Below are 22,081 nucleotides of genomic sequence, written 5' to 3'. Positions count from 1 at the left end.
GATACAGTGTCCATCCCTGGCAATAGTTTACTATGGTATTTAATAATGTAAAAAACAGGAACTGATGTTTACCTGATAAGTATGATGATAGGGTGAGTACTTATAAATGATAACAAACCATAATATTCCATTTTATTTATTTATTCATTCATAAAGACAACTCACAATCATTTCTGTATGTGCCAGTGTGAGCCAGCTGGTCAATTTTAAACTGCAGTCCTTCGGGTGTTTTGATGTTTTGAAACCAATAAGGAAAAAAGTCATACAGAGATTATATTGGTCCTCAGTGAATAGTTATACACGTTTAAATCATCGTTTTGAGAAAAAAAAAAATTTGCATATTCAGAAAGTCATACAGTGAATATGTTGATCCTAAGTTGGTAGTTATAAAAACTTTCAGATTTTCATGACAAAGTCATACAGTGACTACATTGATCATGAGTAGTAAAAATCATAACTTTGCAAAAAAATAACCTGCCATATTTCCATTCTCATAACAATAATGTACATTTATTATATTGGATTACAAATAACGTTTCAAAAAAACTTTTATATCTTCATAACAAAGTCATACAGCGAGTATATTGGTCCTCTGAGTAGTTCTAAATGATAACATTGCAAAAATAATCAAAAATCATATTTTCATTTTCAGAACAAATTCACGTAGTTATATATAAACTGGTCTTCAGTAAAGACTAAAAAAAAAACATCTTTCATTTCAGAAGTTTCAAAACATAAGCATGTCAGTGATACCATTATTTTGTTTATAGTAATGTTTCAATATCACAATATGGCTAGCAGCATCTTGACATGTCAAAAAATCTTCAATTGACTCTGCCAACATGACATGTGCGTTTGTCTCTAATCCCTAATTCACATAAGCCTCTACTTTACTGAGAAGCTCAGATGCCTTGTTCAGTGCTGCCATTCCATTCTCTGATTTGAACTGTTCATTTGGAATGTGGGGAAATGGATGATAGTTTGGATACTGAGTCTTTTTGGCATCCACTCCCAGAGTCTTCAGATTCTCGACAATTTGAGGCAGAACTCTCAGTTGGAGGTTGTAGAGCGAAACCTTCTTAGCGAGGGCTGAAATGGAGCTGCTTGTGGGATGTTGACCATCTCTTTTAAACTGTGCAGCTATGAGAGACTTTTCCACTGCTTGATGGATTTTGAACAGACACCACTCTGTGCTCTCCCCACCAATGTCTTTGTAAGCTGCGTTGAGATCACAGTGAGCTTGACGACACCAGCGCATGGCCTCCTTTTTGTTTGGACTTGGGACATTTTCATTATGGGTCCAAAAGTTGTAGGAATGGTTGTCTCGAGAGAATCTCTCTCGGCCATCTCTGTGATGCCTGGCCTCCTGATTCCATTGCTGATAGAAGTTGTTGAAATTTGAGTTCCTGCCTGAATAGGACGAGCCTGCAGTTTTGCCTTTGCCTTTGCCTCTGCTGAGCTCATCAATTTGATTCTGTAAGTATTTGAATGCCTCAGTGGCAAGAAGTTGGCAGTCAGGGTTTTTGTCGGGATGCCATCTAAGGTACAGTCGTTTGATGGCTTTATGCCTCTCCTCCTCAGGAAGCATCCAGATATCTGCCAAACATTTGTCAATTTCTCTTTTGGCTTCATCAACTGATGCTGGTGAGGATCTTGCTGGTGAGGATCTTGTAGATGAACTTGTAGCTGATGGTTTGGAAGAATGGGGCACAGCTCCCGCTAGTGGCACCAGCTCCATGCAAGAAGCTTCAGCGGATGTGCAAGTCCTCCCTCCAGGTTCTGGCTTCTTTTGTCGTTTAAACTGATACAGGTCAAGACAACTGACTTCAATTGGCTCATCTTCTCCAATTTCTATTTTGTATCTTTGTGAATAGGGTCCAGCGTGCCCAGGCAGTTCTTCAACAACAATTGCATAAATGTACTTGTTATTAGTGTTGTAGCCAACATATTCCCCCTCTTCAAAGTTATTGAGGATGTCCATGTCTAAGGAATCATGCCATTCCTCTGGAATTTCGGATCCAGGGGCTGGTGGATTAAGGACACTTTCAGTTTCAGCACTGTCATGGATCTCATTCTCAGCCAGACAGCTCAGAACATGTTGAAGACTGTCACACATGAGAAGTTGTGCGAGGACTAGGAGTTGGGTTGATTCCATTATGTTACCTAAAAGAGCATTAATCTCTTTTGTCAATTTCATATTGATGTCACTTATAACCTTGGGAGCCATGGTATTGTTGTGTTTCAAGTAAAAGGTGCAACCTTGTTGCCCTTGTTTGACAAAAACATCGGTGTCAGTGGCAGTTTTGTTTAGTGGCTGTTTATTCACCCAAAGCTTTTTTTTCAGACTTTTGCAGCAAACAATCTGAATACTGCCAAAAGTCTTCCTGCACATGTCAGTAGCATCCTCTTGTGTCGTTTCTCCTTTAGACTGCTCTCTGATCAGGCAAATTAGTCCATGTGTAAATGCTCGTGAGGACAGATGTCTGTCAAACCATCCACTAAAATCACAGTCCGGTTCAAGCTCACAAAGCTGCATGTGTGATTCCACTAATTTCTCCTCAGTGAATTGAGTCAGCATTTTAGGCTTGAAATTCTGAGGCAGCAATTGCAGCAATCCTTGATGCTGATATCTGTCACTGCCCAAATGACATTCACTGAGTTTCTCGAGCAACAGGAACTTATTCTCCAGCGCTTCTTCCAACCTTTTGATCTCAAACACTGTGTCATTGTAGTAGATTGTGCATGATGGGTATAGTTTACCATCTACTGCAGGAAGATACAAAGTCTTTACATCGTCAAGGGACTGGTTTCCTTCAGTGTTGATTGACTTGAAAAACTGCTCAACAGCACGTTTCACGGTATTCTGTTGGTTTGGGTTTAGTTGTTGTTTATCACAGGAATCGGCATAAACTGCTGCCAGAACATTACAATACTGAGCTGCAGTAGGTTTGTCCTTTACACCAATTTTCTTAAAGAAGTCTGCGAATATAACATCCTGCGGGGAAATGTTGTACAAATACGGTCTGAACTCACGGTCATCAGGGAGTGAAAAAACCGCACAATCAGTACTCACAAGTACTTTGTTTCTTTCAACCAGCACAACTGGAAGACCAGCCAATGATTGTCCTTCAAACCCGTTTGCTTGCAGATAGGCATACACACTTCGAAACACCTTAGCACGGGTTTGGAGCAACTTGTCAGTTTTACATGGTGACCGACAGATGTTGCTCATGTTCGTGGTTACACAGTGTGAAGGTGGTTGTTCAAGCGCTCCTGCATTCTTCATCATTTTCAGGAGCTTCTGTGACATATAAACCGGTAGATGTATAATTGGCATTGAAGACCAAATCAATTCTTGATGCTTGGGATCGCTTTCCATCAAAGACCCTCTTATTCCAACAGCAGTTCTCTCAGCAGCAAATGGTTGGTGATAGTTGCACAGTTCTTTTTGAATTTTCACAGGAAAAATGAACTTGATGTCAGCTATGCTCTCCAGAAACTTTCCCCCTTTGTGTTCGTCGTCACTCACTATCTTCAAGGCTGCTTTGAAAATGAGTGTTGATTTCTTCTTCAACTCTACAAGTTGACCGTTTTCTTTTGCTTCTGATTCTACTTGTTGTGCAAAATTGATTATGTCATCTTTTGACACAACATGCTTCATCCCAAGTTCTCTGAGTAAGTCTTTCGGTTTTGTTGTTAGTAGATTTCCTTCACGCATCTCAGTCCAAAATCGCTCAGGCACAAATCTCTCCTGGGGCACCATTTTCTTGTATAGCTCGACACTGTCATCAAAGAAATATGATGCCGTCTCCAATCTGCCTTGAGAATTGGGAATTAATTTCACTGTCTTCATTGAGGGGATGATTTTCTCCCTATCCTGAGAGTAACTGAATTGTGGTGTCATTAACAGTTTGAGGCAGTAAAGCATCTGCATCTCTGTGAGTGTGTGTACAATGGGCAGAATGAACTTCATGAAATAGTCCAAATCAGTCAGGGTTTGGATTTCCAATATTTGTGACAGATTGCAGTTATCTGGATTATTTTGGAGAAAAATGCTGCTGCTGTTGGACAGCATGAACAGATCTGGAAATGTATTTGAATACATACTGTTGAGGATAAATACCTTTTTAGGCCCATCGATCCTCACTCTGTTACCATGGATTGTTTCAAATAATGGCAACGATTTGAGGTTTCTCTGATACTTTTGCTTGTCTTTGGACTTGGATACTCCAGACTGCAGGAAACACTGTAGCTCTTTCATCTCTTTATTAGAAAGCTTGGAAAACTCTGAGTGGTTAATGTTGACGACCTGGTCCAACACAGAGCTTTTATCATTCACATCCAGAAGTTCTGAGCCTAGAAGTGAAAAAACATGTAGGCCTACAGACGTTGTGAAGAATGCATGGTCAAGCTTCATAAAACCAAGTTTAAAGAGGATGCCTGATATGTCTTTTTCTAAGGCAAACTGAATCACACTTGGCATGTCTTTCATTGTTTGCAGAAAGAGCTTGTTGTTTGACCTTGGAAACACAACGGGTAAAATGCAACAGTCACTGAAGAGTTGCCTCACATCACTTAATGTCAGGCCTTGTTTATCATCACTAGATGTTGCAAGTTTAACTTCACTCATTAAGAACTTCCAAAGTGATTTTAACCACTCCAACATGGTCTTGTTTGGGACATGAAGGCCACTGTGTCCATCAACTTCACACTTCTGGAGACGCTGCTGAATTAACGGCTTCAGATATTCCGCTGCACAGGGAACCGTCAAACTGTTGACAAGGCTTAAACTTTGTAGAGCATGAATGTACTCTATGTTGGTCTGATAATCTGCAAATTGGGCCTCGTAGCCAAAGAACAGACCTTCATATCTTGATATCAGTTTAGGAGATTTGGAGTTAAACACTCTCAAAACTTTATCTCTTGTGAGAAGAAGTGGTAGCCCATTGAGTAAACTGGAGTTATCCTTGGTGACCTTTTTCAAGTCCAAACCATTTAAGCAGAAACTCAAGAGCTTTGACAATCTTGTTTCATCTCTGATCAGAGTGGCAGTTATGGGCAACGGTAACTGCTCATCTGTTTGGGTTGGGTCATTGAGGGTTTTTTCTCTCAGGAAAGTCTGGACAGTTGAAGGATTCACATCTTTCACTTCAATGTCAGCGGATCTGAAACTTCTCCAAACTTGTTGCATGGAAGGCGGAACCAATGTCATTCCAAGATCTTCCAAAATGGGATGGATCTCATCTCTTACTGAGTGTGTCAGGTAAGGTGCCTTAGTTGTCTCAGTTTCTCTGACGTTACACCAGTCAAAGGAGTACTGCATAACTTTTAGGCCTGCAATTATTTGAGTAGAACTCTTCATCACTGGAATCACATCAAGGCCTCTTTCTTTGATTGATCTGTATACCTCGTGTATCATTTCATGCCATTCTTGGCCAACATCTTTGGACACAGTTGGCCAAAAACATACATAGCATGACCTAATATGTTGACAAGGGCTTTTCTTTTTCGCAATGCCACAGCTGATGTGATGGAGGAGATCGGCATACAGTGGAGCAATGACATTCTGTCTCAAAGATTCATTCCAGTCAGATTTACAACTCTGCCCATCTTCTTTCCAAAGGCTTCTCCTGGCAGAATCTACCTCAAAGTTTGCATTGATGTGCACTGGCAGTCCAGTTCTCCCTGGCAAAGGAAGTGAACAAAAGGCTTGTCCATTAAAATCCATAGGTGTGGATAGTGCTGGATCTGAACTCTTGCCGATTTTTAAGCTCACGCGCGCTGCTATGGCTACTTGGGGAAGTTTGTCTGATAGTGTTAGCTCTCTGTCACCATTGATTTTAAATGAGCCAAACTGTTCCGCAATGATCCATCTAGTTTGTCTTTTCTTGGAGGTTGAAATCAAGGTTTCATAAACAGCCTTGTCTGCCGTTGTTGCTTTGTCAGATTGCAGCGCATTTTGTTGAAGTTTTACAAAAGCCTCTTTTCTTTCTCTGCATTCCTCTGGTACACTTTTTTCAACTTCAAAGATGGTTTCAAGCTCCCCTGAATGTTCCTGGATTTCATGGAATGTTATTTTGCAGATGTTTTTCAGAAACAGAATTAGTCCTTCGGGATCTTCAGAGAGTGCAGAGCATAGTTCTTCCATATCCTCGTCAGTGACTCCATTCAGGGATATTTTAGAGTCGTTTGCCATGGTCCTTAGAGGTAATCTGAACATGGTGCCTTCTTTAAGAGAAAATTGGTCTGGAAGAAAAGATTTGTAGACATCCATGTACATGTTCTTGAAAGTGTCAACTAGGTTATAGCCAGTGCCAGAGAGTGGTTTGTCTGAATAACTTTCAATGTATTTCTGATTGGGATCAGAAATGCAGAGTATTTCATCTCCAGTGAGGATTGAGGGGCAGTCAGTCAGATGGTAAACAGAGTTGAATCCTACTCCGTATTTTCCTGTCTTCCCTGGAGAGTTGTGCTTTCCTCCTTCTCCCAGCTGTTGAATGCCAGCCAGGTCAGTGTCAGAAAACACTTTGTTGTTGAACACACACAGTGCTGGACCCTGCAGCGGGTTCCATTTCTCCCCAAATGTTTTTTCTTTGCCATGATGTCTTTTGTCCCAAACAAAGTGAATTTCTGTTGCCTCTGCATCATCAGCATTTTGAATAAGCTCTTTAAGGATATCCTTCTTAGCTGGATAGGCTGAAATTATGTTTTTAATTCGAACAGTTAGTTGTTCCTGCTGTTCAAACTGAAAAGCATATGGTGAAGTGTTCTCAACTTCGCAGTTTTGGAGGGTACAATGCCTGGTAGTTTTGATTCCAAAGTGGCATGCCAAAGCACGGGGCATAAACTTGTGACATAATACAACACCTGAAGCGACTGGCATCCATGGGCTGTCGTTGTAAAATATCTCACTTGCAGGTTGTAAAACACCATGTTCGTTGGGTATGAGATAGTCAATAGTTGTTTTCTCTTCTGGCTCATATATCCCTTCTTTGAGAATTGTGAGGCAAATTGTTAGATCACTCATTGGCAGGGTCTTGTTACCATGTAGAGAGTGCAGTTCCTGAAGCACATTTTGAAACTGAATGGTTGTAAAACATTTTTCAACACCTACACTTTCCCAGAGCCTCCTGAAACCATTGAAGGCAGTTGGAAGAATGTAGAGATAGGGTTTTGCTTCAAATTGCCCATTTTCAGCTACACAATTCACATTTACAAACGTATTGCCAACAAGAATGAATGGGAATGAATTTGCCCTCTGTGAAATTAAAGTGGAATCCCCAGAATCACCGAGCCACAGATCCAGGAACTTATAGCATTCAGATGCTATTTTGTGAAGCATGGACGCGTCAATGGTTTCAGATTGCTCACAGGCTTCTTGCAGCTGCTGAAGCACTTCCTCAGGACTTGGGCTGTCATGAACTCCCAAAATGTGCAGGACTGGATCATTATTGTGTATTTTCAGATTGGTATCAAGCACATGTTGTGTCATGTTAACGAGTGGGGAGCATTTGCCAATGAAAATATCAGTGGGTTTTTGAAATGTTACATTTCTGTCCATTTTTGTGTCACCGGGGGAAAATGCTGGGAGAAATTCAGTCATCCTTAATGTTTCCCAGTGGGGAGAGTCTTTGTCATTCGTGTGACTCTTCATAAGTTCAAGAAGGCAATTCAAATGCCCATATGCCTTCTTTTTGTCTGTGCTCCAGGTTTTGGGGATTGTGCCTGCTTTCTGTGTGATGTCTTCCAGCGGGAGATCATCATTTGCCATTCCAAGTTCCAACAAGCGTTGAATCCTTTTGGGGGAGCAAAAGTCATTTTTTGTCCCACCAAGCAAGCGTTCCTCTTCTATTTCAAAAAGACAGGACACTCTCCCTGACGGATTCACAAGTTTCCTGATAAGCTGGAGCTGTCCACCTTTTGTGGGGATGCATGGATAGCAGACCAGTAGTTTGTCAATGTCTTTGTTATTTAGGTCAATAGCATGCAGCACAAGAGTATCTCTAGTCTTAGAATCCATGGTAGTAAGGTTGTTAAACACTACTTCTTGGTAAAACGTGTCCCAGTTCCATGTTCTCTCCTGTAAAACTTTCTCAAGGCCAGACTGTTTGAAGCCATTTCTCAACCACAGTGGAAGAGGAACAACACGGTTGGGTGCTTTTGCATGTTCCTTGCATACCTTCACTACAAGTGCACTGATGTCCTTATCCTCTTCGATGCTCTCATGTAGAAATATGGCATTGTTAATTGAGCACCAATGTTCTCCATCACTAAAGAGCTCTGGGCCAATAGAGTTCTGAGCAATGGTGGAGTACAATGCATCAACCAAAGGCTTGAAAGTATCACTCACTTTCTCTCTATCAGGCAAAAATGTGTGATAACTGTAAGGTTCCAGTTGCTTGTTTTCAGACATTTTCTTTAATGCCAAAAGTGCAGTAACATATGCCGTCACTACTGGATCCTGAAGAAGGGCTTTGTTCCAGTCATGTTTCACCCCACTCTCCCACAGACCTTTTCGGTTACTTGTCACAGCAAATGTTCCATTTACATTGACTGGAAGACCTGTGTGAATGGAAAGAGGGAGGAAGCAAAATGCCTGTCCGACAAGATCAGTTTGTAATGAGGCCAGTTTCCCTGTTTCTGGATCCATCTGCAAAGGCACAGCAACCCCCCCAATGGGCAAAGAGAACCTGGCTTGCTTGTTTTCTTTCAGGGCCATTTGCAACGACCGATGTGTCCCAAAGCAGTTGTACAGTAGCCAGGGCTGGACTTCAGTTACACCAGATTGCTGACTAGTTATTTGGACAATGTTGACTGTGCTGCAGTCAATGACTTCTTCGCATTTTCCATCAAGTTTCATCAATAATTTCTCAGCTCCACTTTGCTTTGACAAATTGGTTTCATCAGTAATCCTCATCGTACTCACAGTGGTTTTGGAGACAGTGAGGACGGTTTCTATTTCATCATCTCTTGGAGGAGTTGATACATTGTTTGAGATACGTTGTAGAGACAATGTATTGATGTTCTTCAAAAACAGCAGGTGCGTTTGTGAATTGTTAGTAAAGTGCTGTTGAAAAGTGATGATATCGTCTTTGTGATACACCTTTGAACTTATTTCTGACTTTAAAGCCTCTTCTTCAGTTCGGAAAGGTAGTCTGATCAGAGTGCCTGGATAGGGCTCAGGGGGACTTTGTCTGCTGAAATTACAATCAAAAATGCGTTCATATGGTCCAAACTGACCAGGAAAGCAATGAAAAAGTCGTTTCTGAGAGAGATCCAACTTGATTCCAGGATTTGTATTAACTTTGATGTGCTTCTTGAGGTGTGTCACATTTGGATCAAGTATGAGAAGACTGTTGCCACTGAGGATAGAAGGAACATCTGTCACATGATACACAGTATTGAATCCAAGTCCAAACTTTCCAATTTTTTCCACCTTGTTTTCCTTCGAGGCAGAACCAACTCTGACAACATTTTTCCAATCCTCAGCTGTGAACTGCTCATTATTAAATGCCCAAAGGCAAGGTCCTTGACAAAGAGTCATGTCAGGGTCAATGAGACTTTCAGGGCCATCTTTGTGTAGTCTGAAATCCACCAAGAATTTGCAGGCATCTGCCCCAGCATCCTCTGCATTTTGAATGAGCTCTTTGAAGATGTCACTTTCTTCATCATACTCTTTAAGAATGTTTTTTATCCTCATTGTTATCGGTTCAGATTGTCCACACTGTTCTATTCCCACTAACTCTGGATCAAGGATGTGGGTACTGAGAAATCGGATGTTAAACCATTCAGCAGCTGCTTTTGGGATTTCTTCATGTACAACGTGAATTTCCTCCTCGCTGTACGTAAGCTCCTTCAACCCATTTTTGCTGACATCACAGAAGACTGCAGTTGACAGTGGTTTTAGGGTATGTTGTTCACCCTCTATGAGGACTGGCACTGGGATGTCATCCTGAACTGTCTTCTTCTCTCTCCACAGCCAGTTTAGAATTTCTACTGACACCTTTACCTCAGAGGCATTTGCAAATGGCTGTTGCCTTTCTTCAATGGTTTTCTGGATGGAATAAAGAATACCAATAATTTCTTCATCTGAAAGCGACATTCTCAGGCCAAACTCTCGGAGCAAGTTCTTGTATGGCCGAAATTCATTTGGCACCTTCCCAATGTAAGAGCTCAGATCAAGATTTGGTGGGTAGTCTAGAACCAGATCCTGCAGTGATACAAACTGGTTGTGGCTCCACAGCCAGGGTGTGTCCTTGTTCATCTTTGTTGAATATACAGAAATGTGGTCTTGCATGTGTTTGTAAATGCTATGCAACTCCTTTTTGAAATCCGCATTTGTGTCAGGATCAGACATTTCCTGTGCTTTTGATGTCAAGACTGACAAATTCTCGATCACTTTTTCAGGTGGGGGCAGGCGTTTCAGACCAAGTTGGCTGCTCATTCTGTCACTGAACTTTTCCACCAGAGGCATCACATGCCCAACAATGTTGTTGTACACAGAATCTCTTATTTCATTCGGGCAGAAGAAAGAACTTGTCTGGTAAGAATTACCAGGATTAGGACATGGGATCCATTTTAGCATCTTGAGGCGATGAAGCTGGTCTTCAGAAAACTTTGAGAGTAGATCATTTGTGTCCAACATCTTCAAGAGCACCTGAGCTCTATTGAGAGCTTCAGTTCGAGAATCAGCATGACGTCTATCAATCAGTGTGGCGGCTCGAAGCAAGTGCTCAGGTGACACATCTACTTCTTTATATAGCAATCCAAGATCTGTTAGGCTTTGAAGCATCTGTGATGTGTGAGTGTATGAAGGTGGGGGGAAGAAATCAGACTCAAAAATGACTTTAAAGTTTTCAATTCTTGGATCAAAAAAGCTTGAGGTCTTTTTCAGATTTCCATTCACTTCAATGAAGCTCAAGTCCTTACATCTGCATTTCAAGGTCTGACTTTGAGAGAAAAGGATATCACCATGCTGTAAAATCCAAGTCATGATTTTCTCAGTGTCTTCTTTTCTGCAAGTCCCCCTCTCGATACAATCAATGAGAAGATTGGTCGCGTTAGCGGTGCTCAAGAGATTAACTTTGAGCAGCTGTAACAGTCTGCGATCAGCCTCAGTTGCACACTTCACAACGGAATCGGGCATAGGGAACTCTGCTGGTACCGTTAGACCAGAAATTAGATCCACAGCTTGTTTTGATTGAGCTGCAACACAGGAGCCTTTCATGGTCTGAAACAGAGGCAACTTTGAGAGTAAATCTTTCTCAGTGGTTGAGAGAGCATCCACACGAGAATCCAGATGAGAGAGATAATCTTTCAGTTCTTCTCGTGCTTTGTAAGATGCAGTCTTGAATTCTCTGATGAGATCCTGAGAATCTAAATTTGCCAAGACTTTCATGACACTCCTTGGAGATGGGCACAACACATACGAGTCGAGGTCTTTGTGTGTGAGCCAATCGTTTCCTCTCACCACTGTGCCACCGACTTTGTTTACCAACTGAGCTATTTGTTCTGGCAAGTTCACCTGCTTGCTTTTCTGAAAAATGAGGGTTGTTTGCTGCTCTAGTCTTGCTAGTGACACAGGCTGACTGTCAGAGAGGGGACTGACTGGTATTAATGGCATTCCAGTGAAACTACTTAACTCTTTGAAGTGAGTGTTGAGAAATTTCCAGAATTCTTGGAGCCAGTCTAAAGGTGGATGTTGGCTGCTGCTGCTGATGTCCCAGGTAACAAGCCCCGTCTTCACCTGCTTCCAGTCCTGTGGCAAATACCTCCTTGTATATTCGGCAACGTGGTGTGCTTTAATGTTGATGACCTTGAAGAAATCTGAAAAATAGATTTAAAAAAAATATATATATCCATAAATGTTTTTGTAGTGTGAAAACATGCAGATGACAGATGTAAATAACTTTCAAATCACTTTACTATAAAATGACATTTCCTACTTTGTCTGGCCAGTTCTTTCAGGTGGGTACTGCAGGCTGGATTGAGATCATCTGGGATGAAGAGGTGTTTGCAGAATGGTAGCAAGACTCTGCACAGAAGATAAGTTTGTTCATTGTGCATGTAACAAAAACGAGGACATTGGCATATGATCTTGGTGTACATTGAGTGACCAAATATTTATTCTTTTACAATCTAAACAGAAATAAATAATAGTAATTGTCAAATAATATACTGAAGCAAGTGTGAGCCAATCAATACAAATGATCCTAGGTTTGGCTTTGGAGAACTGCCGCCAACATTTGGAAACTTAGTATGTAATAGCTTTAGTAGCTTGTGATGTAATTGCTATAAATTACATAAAATTATTATAAACTTCTGTTAATCTATTTAATATCTAGACTGTAAAGAGAATGAAGCCAAAAATGTAAAACCTACCTTGGAAATTCTTTGCTGTGAATTAAAGCAGTGTCCTCCTCTTTGTTTGAGAAAGATCTGAAAGAGCCATCGTTGAGTGGAAGTAGCCGAAGACCCTCGAGTTCTCTGTATTTGCCATCACTTAAGACATATTCCAAAAGCCAGAGTTTGTCGTCTTTAGAGATGATGTGCACCCTACGGAGAATGTCCCTTAGGAAAGTTGGAGTCACGTGTTTTAGGGTGTTGAAGTGTGGATAAGCCTCCTTTATAGCTCTTGCAACACTACCTGGTAAAGTGACAAGATTTTCTCCACATGAAACCAAAGTCCTTTTAATGGCAGCCACTATGTCAGGGCTTGTTGGTCCATTACAGGGGAACACGGCTTCCGATAGAGTGATGAACTCTCTTTCATCTTTGGCAAGAGAGAGGACAGCCACATTCTGTCGGAATAAGTGATGAAAAACATCCAGAGCAACGGCATGCCACTTGTCTTTGTGCTTTATCTGGGCGATATCTGGCCAAAGATCGTACACGGAAGAGACAGGCAGAATAGATTCTTGGGCAAGTTTGATGGCATCTTGCATGATCATGAGGTATGCCTGTGGGAGCACCTCCTTCATCAGCAATTCATTCCACACAGCATGTTCGTCATGTTTCTGGTCTTCCTCTTGCCACTTGATGTGTCTTCTGTTGTCTGTGAGGCCAAAGCACGCGTTGATATAAACTGGGAGTCCCGTCTTGTTGGATTCATTGTTTGGGAGAGGAAGAAAGCAGCTCAGTCTACTCTCACTACAGTCTCTCTTCTCACCACAAGGGAATGCCAAGTCAACTTGAGGGAAAAAGCTCAACTTTTTTGCAAGTGAATCAAGATTTTCCACATTGCCTTCTTTCATGGTACATGTTGTCACAAGCCACTTTGTTTCTTTTTGGTCCTCTGAGTTGAGGGTTATCAATTTGAACCTTGTTGAACCCTCGACGATTGACTCCTCTTCTGACTCCAGAATGACATCTGTGGGGACTGAGGAGTTCACTTCAAGTCTGGTGTTAACAGTGCCATGTACATCGATATGTATCAAGGACACAGAGGTCACATTTTTCAGGAACAGAAGGCTCAAGTCTGCATCCATAATGAAGCTATCAAAAAGCTCAACCACCTTGTTCGAGTCATATAGATTATCTGAAATATCTGATGCCTTATTGCGCAAGGGGAACCTGAAAATTGACCCGTCAAAGTGCTGATCCTCCATGATGACTTTTGACCATTCTCGTTTGCTTACAAGTGAAACTATATCCCGAAAGGGTTGGAACTGATCATGCATAGTAGTTAGAGCTTCTTGGTGTTCTGCATCATCCAACGACCACAGAAAACCCCCCCTCCTTTCTCCAAATATTGTTTCTTGGGGGTCCATCATGCCAAGGTGCTCTGAACTGAATATACTTGGCACATCTGTGAATGAAGTAAAACAGATATTACCCCATGAATTTGTTATGCATGTTCTCTAAAGACAAACATTCAAACTAAGACAATTCGGTATACAAGTGTATCTGTACATAGTTTCACCTGTTATGTGGTAAACAGAGTTGAAGCCGATTCCAAACCTCCCGACTTTGTTTGGGTCATTGCGCTTGCCACTCCGCCCTGACATCTGAATTCCCTTCCAGTCATCCTCAGTGAACGCTGCATTGTTGTAGGCGTAGAGAGCAGGACCTTTGCAAACACAATAATAATTTAATGTGTTCATTAATTTTTTCAATTTGGTGATTCCTGACAACAATAGGAAACAAATCTAGAGAGCTGGTTAATATTAATTCCTCCAGCTGGGCACCAATACAAGTTCAGTGACATAATGACCCTTACTTCTTCTATAGGTTCCTTGCACTGTCGCAGGAAGTAAACTAGGACACATTATGAAGGTTTACGTTGAAAAGTGTGAAATGTTCTATAACTGCTGATGTTGAAATCGATCCCAGCATGCATTGAGTGAGGTATAATGGTTTAAGAGGCTGAGGTTGAAAACATATAATCAGTAGACATGAGGCAATTTCCGCCAGAAGGTCTCAATATTGTAAAGTGTTGACTAAAATAGGAACATTTTAAGCTCTTTTAATATCCTAATATGGTGACCACAGTCTATTATACATTTAGAGAAATGTAGAAAAGACATCCTTATTTCTGCTGAATATAAATGATTTAGCATATTAGACCCTAATGCCATCCTATCAAGTGATCATAAGAACAAAGTTTGTGTCAGGTCGCCAGAAAATGTATTGTCAAGATAAAAAATAATTTAGTTTTAATGAATAAAACATTACACTTTTTCTCTTTGGTAAAACAACCTGGACTATGGGAGGAAACCCACATGACAACAATCGCATACAAACTCCAGGGCTGACATTTTGATTACTGGCTAAGAATATTTGCTCTTATCAATTTTCTCATATACATTTTTGTTGAAAAATACATCACGACTGTTGTAGATGCGACATACCTTGGTATTCTCCCAATTCATTGGTCCAAAGGCTCTCAGTCCCATAGCTTCTCTCATCATGGATGAAAACCACTTCCGTGGCTTGAGCATCATCTGCATTTTGAATCAGCTCCTGTTGCCAGATAAAAACAATAATCATTAGAGCTTAGCAGACCAAATCTAATACTCAAGGATTACCACGTTCCTCTGCACAACTGCCACTATGCCAAGCTCCAAATCTGGGCAACATAAGAGTATAGTTAAAGCCCCAGCACACCCTTAGTCCAACTACACAGGTGTTTTTACTTCAACTATGTTGCCTAATTAGACCTCGTCTCAGGACTGTGTGGGCGTGTACAAACTATGCTTGATTGACATCTCCCTCACTTATCTGTTGTTTTGTTTAATGTATGGGTGGGAAACCCATTCCCCTTTATCATTCTCATTAGTGCATAGTGCTTGGCGAAATGTCCTTTCCAGCACATCTCCAACCAGTTTCCACAAGACTGAGGGTCAAATCACCGAGAGTAATTCAAAACACCTTTGTGGGCATGCAGAGTGCCACTTTAAGAAGAGTGAGAAATTGATAGACTATCAACATTACATGGAGTTACCAGTTGATTCACTACACCTAAGGCTAAATCTAATACAATCAAATTCAGTGGCTCTGTCATAAATGTGGTTTATTATGTTCAGTTTTGTTGACATTGCCTCAGAAAGTCATTTCTGGTCATTTTTGAGGGTGTAGTTTGTAGTGTTGTTGAATTGTATCGACTTATATTTACATATAATTTTATGATGAATGGAACTGGTATCTCAAGTGTATAGTCAAATGGAAAATAACTCCAATGTTTGAGTCAATTAACAAGAAGCAATCCAGTGTTAACATGTGTTGATAACTATTTTATCAGTGCTTTTTTTTACTGTTGGGACTTCACAATGTGGTTGAAACAAAGGAATTTTGCCCACCTAGCAGTTCAACAGCCTGATTCGAGTTTAACCACACCAAACTCCACCAGACAGTAAATCTCATCTATGTGTGAGATTTGGGTCCAAACCAACACTGGGGTCTCATTGGAGGAGGGCTATAGGCACCACGGGGGACCTCTGCGATACGGCCATGATGTCACCGAGACATACAGTATCAGCGCTACCACCAAAGCTGAAGACAGAAATTCTAAGAAACGCACCGTCCGCTACGAAGCAATTTCAAAGTAAGACGCTTTTGTCTGGGCAGAGATAGGTCATAGTGTGTTTGTAACCTTGTTTGTTTTGTTTTTAAGTTTAACTGTAATGTTAACGTGTTATTGTGCATTTTTACAGACCACCGAGTTCCGTGTAAAAATTACTGTTGTGTTGTTTCAATGCTGTTGTAAGAGTGCTGATCCATACAGCTATAATAGTGTTTAAATCCACCACCGCGAGTAAGGTTGATAATCTGTGCTTTATTAGTTAAAGGTCCAGTGCTGCGACTGCCGAATCTGAGTTTGCCAGTCAGGTTTCTGTGTGATAAAGTAACAGTTGCTGTATTTTACTGCGGCGGTGAGGGTCTGCCTTGTTTTTAATGTTTTTATTCTCCTTATTGTTTAATTAAACTAACCCACACACACACACACATACAGGTTGTGTTGTTATGCTCATCTCAGACGTATGTGGTGTGTAAGCACGGCCTGTATTGTGTGCCTCATTAGACCATTAAATAATCGTTGATTCTATGCCATTTTTGTAGTTTTGCATAGCGTAATCACATACGCGATTGCGGCCGCCATTTTTGTAGTTCTCGCTCCCTCCCCCTGTTATTGTAATTGTTAGTTTATATTATTGACTTGATCAGTATTGTTAGAAGTAAATAAACTCGGTTATACTTTAAAGAGCAGTTTTCTGAGATTACTTTGTGTATGTGTATTGTGATAATAGCTGGATATCGTGGCTTGTGTTTGAATTCAACCTTCACTGTTCACTCTTAATGTGCAATAGTACTTTGACTATGGGCAGATTGAGTGTCACGGTCTTGGTTTAGTTTGTTTCCATTTTATTTTGCCTCGTGTCCCATGTTGACTTCACTTCCCGCCTTTGTGATTGTGTGCCCTGCCCCTGATTGAACCCTTGTGTGTCTAATCACCTACACCTTCCCAGTGTATTTAAACCCTGTTCCCCCGTCTTTGTTGGTTCGTCCTTTCTGCTCTACTTCCCGGAATATTCCCTGCTATCCTGTATGTATCCCTCGTGCCTTTTTCCAAATTACCTGATCCCGTTTAGTGTTTTGCCGTTCTGGTTTTCCTTGGATTTTGTATTACACATTTTTGGACTTTTGGAAGTTGTGTTTTTAACATTGTCTTGGTTATTAAAAAACAACATTTATTCTTCTGCTCCCCGTGTCTCTCTGAATTTGAGTCCATCCCCTAGTTTGGTTATTGGTCCCTGATCTCAGGGTGGTGCCCCGTTATTCATATTTGTATTAATGTCAACAATTAAATTTTCATACTTGCTGATAACCAAACAAGCTCCTGCCAGATCCCAACATTACCAGAACATTTGGACACATCATTGTCGGAATAGTATAGATGCTATTGATATTATAAATGATGCCTGAATTCAATTTAGCTGCTGCAGTTTCAGGTTCCTAGTACTGTGCGTGTTAGAGCACTGTTTTGGCTTACTTGTAAACTTAAATAGACTTGTTTTTATATAGTAACACCCGTGCTTTTCCTACCATGACAACTGAAAATTTCTGCTGTGAAAAACAACAACTTATGGGAGCATGTTTTACACCACAGTGTCAAGCTAAGCAAATGAAAAAGATTAGAAAATTGGCAGATTACTCAGCATGACCCTAACATTGGATACATTTTTGTTGAGCGGTGTCTTAAACAGGCTCTCACAGTTGGTGACATTACATGAAGTTATTTACCTGCAACACAAAGGACTGCTTCACTGACCAGTTAACCCAAATGAGATTTATATTGTGGGGAATACAGCCAATGTGTCAACATTAAACAGAAACGGTCTTCATTTGTTTGCCATTATCATTTAACAGGGCACAATACATTCAATTCAAAAAGATGTTGCTAAAAGCTCACTTGCTCATGTGTTGTCCCTGGGTGGGGGCCCCTCTGGTTTTATACAATTAAAAACCAATGTCATCCATGCATTCATTGAGTGTGACACATCATTTGTTGTTTTATTGACAGGACAAAAAGTGCAATTTGAATATTTCGTTCATATTTCGTATCCTAAAAGTCTGTAAATCAAATAAAATCACCTGTTTTCAGGATTCAAAATAATTCAAACAGGATCAACATGTTTAGCAACCACGCTGGTCTTTCCAAAAGAAATGGACTTCCAAAATCCATGTTTATTAGCTAGATCTAAAGAATAATGCTATCCATCAGTGAGAAAATATGAAATGCTACACAAAGAAATTATTACAAACCAGTATTTGACGGAGCATTTTACCCACCTTCAAAATTTGTCCACCATCTGGATACCGACGGAGAATATCTTGCAGGTAGTCAATGAAGGGTGGAGATGTTGCCCCGAAGGACGTTCTAAACAAAGCGGGAGAATTAAAGAGTCAGAAACTAGAGTTAAAATTAAAATCAACACAGAGTGAGTCCTCCTGAAGCAATTAAGGTAGGAAGAGATGGGATTTGAGTCAAGTTCCACCAGCATGTATTATGTTTTACTTACTTCTGTACAATAAAACAGTAAAAAATTAAGAGCCTGAAGTTACAGTCCAAACAAGATGTTAGGCATAAAGGCAATATACAGCCATACACATTCAACTTCCTCAAAAAAGCAATCTATACAATCCTCGGGCTGGGGATGACATGATTTCAACTCAAATGTTGCTTCACTGCACTTTGGTCAACATAGCATGTTATTCCCTTGATGGTTCAGTTTGCACATAAAACAAGCTAAAAAGAGAAGTGCAGCTCACCCAGTTTTTTTCTTGGTCTTCGAACTCATCCTTTCAGGCTCAGAGGCTGTAAGAGAGTCAGAGTACATGGCATTACATTGCAGAACAATTCCATGTTATGGCTGCACCTGCTGCCACACAGCTAATGTAAGTGTCGGTAACACTCCTGCACAAATTTAGTTTTCTATAGTTAATTCATCCTTTCGTTGAGTTTTGTTTATCTGTTGACTTCATGCACATTGCAGGCGACTCAGCAAACAGATGGTACATTGCTTTTGTTTCACACACACACACAACAACTGTGTACATACATCATACTCATTTAGTATTGTTGGCAGTTGTAGTGCACATATTTAGTTAACTTCTAAACAGCAACACTGGATGACTTTGATGAGGTCATAGAAATCTTGGGAGACTGGAGCAAAGGACGCACCTCAAACAGCGGCGCCTTTAAATACAGGAAGTGGCCAATTGGAATGTACCAAGTGTCCGCCACATCATGGGGGATTTGGGATTTATGGTTTGGAGATTTTGTTTATATCTCTATAGCAAGGGCATAGGTTTGGTCTCAGCATTGGTAGGGACACTGCCAGTCCCCCCCCCCCCCCCCCCCCCCCGGCATCTAAAAAAGTGTTTGTTGATATCAAGGGCGTTTCTAGGATTCAAAGAAAGGGGGGGGCTTAGCCCCAAGGGGAGTACGTGCGCGGCAATTATTTTTGGGGCCCATTTGGGGCCGCGGATATGTATTGTTTCAGACAGTTCATAGATTGGTTCAATCAGAAAGAGTGTGATTTTGCTCTGTAGTTTTGCTTGCATTCAGTGTATGATAGCACAAGAGACAGAATTTGAGGGTCATAGTGAAATTTGACAACACAAATATGAACTTTTCTCAAATAAAGAATATCCGCGTCACTCCCAAATCCTAATTCTTAAAGGGACCGCACACAATGGATGGAGAATGGACCTGACAGTATCAACTTTATATCGATAAGTATGATGATAGGCTGTTGGATTGTAATTTGAAGGGGGAGAAAACATACAAACCAGAACGCACGCACACATGTAGCATGTTAGAGTTATAAATTACTTGTCCATGTGAGAAACAATAGTTTAATTTAATGACATCACCAAAATAAAAATATATATTACTTTTTTTTTTTTAAAGCCAATAATGGCAAATTATTTGGGGGGGCTGAAATAGGCCTAACGACGCCCATGGTTGATATTATGTTGAACAGGCAAACTTTATTAAAATATATTAACATTTGTTTAATTTGGAACTGATTTAAACATAATAACAGTAACAAAACCTTAGTTTAAATACAAAACAGTATTCTGCACCAAATAAATAATAATAAATAATTAAATAAATTAATAAAAAACGTTCTGCTAAAATGCCAATATACAGTAACAGTATATTCTATATCCAAAATATATATAAAGACCTTTTCCCAGTTGTGCAGCCAAAAAAAGACAAAAGAAATTAAAAAATTAAAAATAAATCTATTCTGCAGCACTTAATAGGCTACAAATAAAGTGCTTTCCTCCTTTATGCAATTATTAGTAGTGCTGGGCAACGATTACAATATTTAATCGCGATTAATCGCATGGATTTTTTGCGATTCAATAATTAATTCAAAAGTGTATTGCGCACTTTTATTTTAAAAGTACTGCTATATGAACAAAAGGGCAATAACATTTGGTTTGTAAACACTTTAAACAAATAAGGTTATTTTTAGCAGCAGTATTCCCTTTACACAGTAGCACTTCTATCTCTTCACTATCTGTGTTCAGTGTGCTGACTTTATGTGAAACGTTCCACTGCTGTGCAACAGGAATAAAATGTTTCAGCACGATTCAGCAAAAATGTCTGTCTTCATGACAGTCAGAGCAGCTCTACTGTTCATCAATATAATGCTGTAACTCCAAGGTGATGATGGTTACCCAGCGATCAAAGAATAAATACACTTTACGCACAATTTAGGTGTATTTTCCCTTTAACTCACGATGCAGCATGTTTTATACTTAATGCGAGTATAATTCATACATTGTTGGCATCTTATTCTGAAAACCGGATGTTCGTCTGACGAACCCGATGTTGTCTCACGTTAATCTTTCCGCTACTTTTCACGGTCCTTCGCTCGCTCCCGATCTGTGCCATTTGAATGAGTTTACCGTGAATTTCAGCATATAGGTGCACTAAAGTGTAAGTGTCTGCTGAGTTGACCACGGAGATCTGAGGCAATTAAAATTAACAAAATACTGATGGGGACAATTGTGTCTTTCCCAAACTTTGGTCGTGACTAGTCCCTATGCAAACCTACGCCCTTCCTTTATAGTACATTAGTTTCATTGGTGCTTTATTTTTTGGTTAATTCCTGAAATATTTAAATGAATAGACTTATTGTCCTGATTCTTATAGTTGTAGTTTAGTGGCGGGTCTTTGTTAAATCTGTGTTATAGAAAATGGTCTGATCAATGCAATGTGCCACCTGGCCATCAGAAACAAATCATTCACACACCGACGGCACAGACTTCTTCTGATTAGAGGACGAGCCGCTCTGCCTCACCTGAGGCGCTCACAGCGGTAGTCTAACACGGAAATAACAATATAGCAGTATAATGATTTGAAAATACTGAAAAAGTTTGTATCCCGCTCTGTGGAATTGTAGGCTGATCACACTGTTCACGCCAAACCAGGAAATGGATCCATGCAGAAATTCAGACTTTATACAAAATAAATACATCAATTAGCTTTCGATGACATTTGAGCGAAAAGTACAAAAAAAACAGATTTTAAATCCTAATCTCTGAGAAAACGCCCCGTTTGTTTTCATGAGTAATTAAAATGTTCTTTATTTCGCGGATACATTTCTCTGGCATTAAATAGTTTAATCTTTATGTTGGCTATCGCTGTACGCATTTTCCTCCAATAGGCTACCGTGTATTTAGTTAATTTATTTACTCTGATATGCTAATCAAATAATACTTATGACACATTGGTTAAAACAAATGTAAAGTTACCTGAGTCATATTTGTGAAGAGTCGCATCAGTTCTGCTGCTTCCAAGTTTGCGAAAGAATGTAATGATCCATCAGTTCTACTATTTATAACGGCTGCTGATGTCCAACCCCAAAACCACACGTCCTTCTGTCTCTTTTGTTTTCCACACATCCTGTTTCATTCGTACGAAACGAAACTTAAGAAAGATGCAAGATCAAAGCTAAAGACAGGCCGTTTCTTCTTACATCTACAATGAAATGAAACTATTCAGTTTCGAGTTACGAGGCACGGAGTCAGGCATCGTGTCCGTGTAAAGTTTCTGAATGCAGCC

General features: G+C 40.3%; 1 protein-coding gene across 1 annotated transcript; it reads right to left on the bottom strand.

Annotated features, from left to right (window-relative positions):
• Nucleotides 1–125: 125 nt before the first annotated feature.
• On the bottom strand, nt 126–21,895 carry sacs2 (sacsin molecular chaperone 2). The gene is made up of 8 exons (XM_031858485.1): nt 21,772–21,895; nt 18,769–18,814; nt 18,289–18,376; nt 14,850–14,961; nt 13,922–14,068; nt 12,382–13,807; nt 11,946–12,034; nt 126–11,826 (listed from the first exon to the last, which is right to left on the bottom strand). Exons 2-8 carry the CDS (start codon nt 18,795–18,797, stop codon nt 869–871), a joined length of 12,849 nt encoding a protein of 4,282 aa, XP_031714345.1. The 5' UTR covers nt 18,798–18,814; nt 21,772–21,895; the 3' UTR covers nt 126–868.
• Nucleotides 21,896–22,081: the final 186 nt, after the last annotated feature.

This window comes from Anarrhichthys ocellatus, unplaced genomic scaffold (genome assembly GCF_004355925.1).
Source record: "Anarrhichthys ocellatus isolate YVR2014 unplaced genomic scaffold, GSC_Weel_1.0 scaffold20, whole genome shotgun sequence".
Lineage (NCBI taxonomy): Eukaryota > Metazoa > Chordata > Actinopteri > Perciformes > Anarhichadidae > Anarrhichthys > Anarrhichthys ocellatus.
This window is presented reverse-complemented; position numbering and strand designations above follow the sequence as displayed.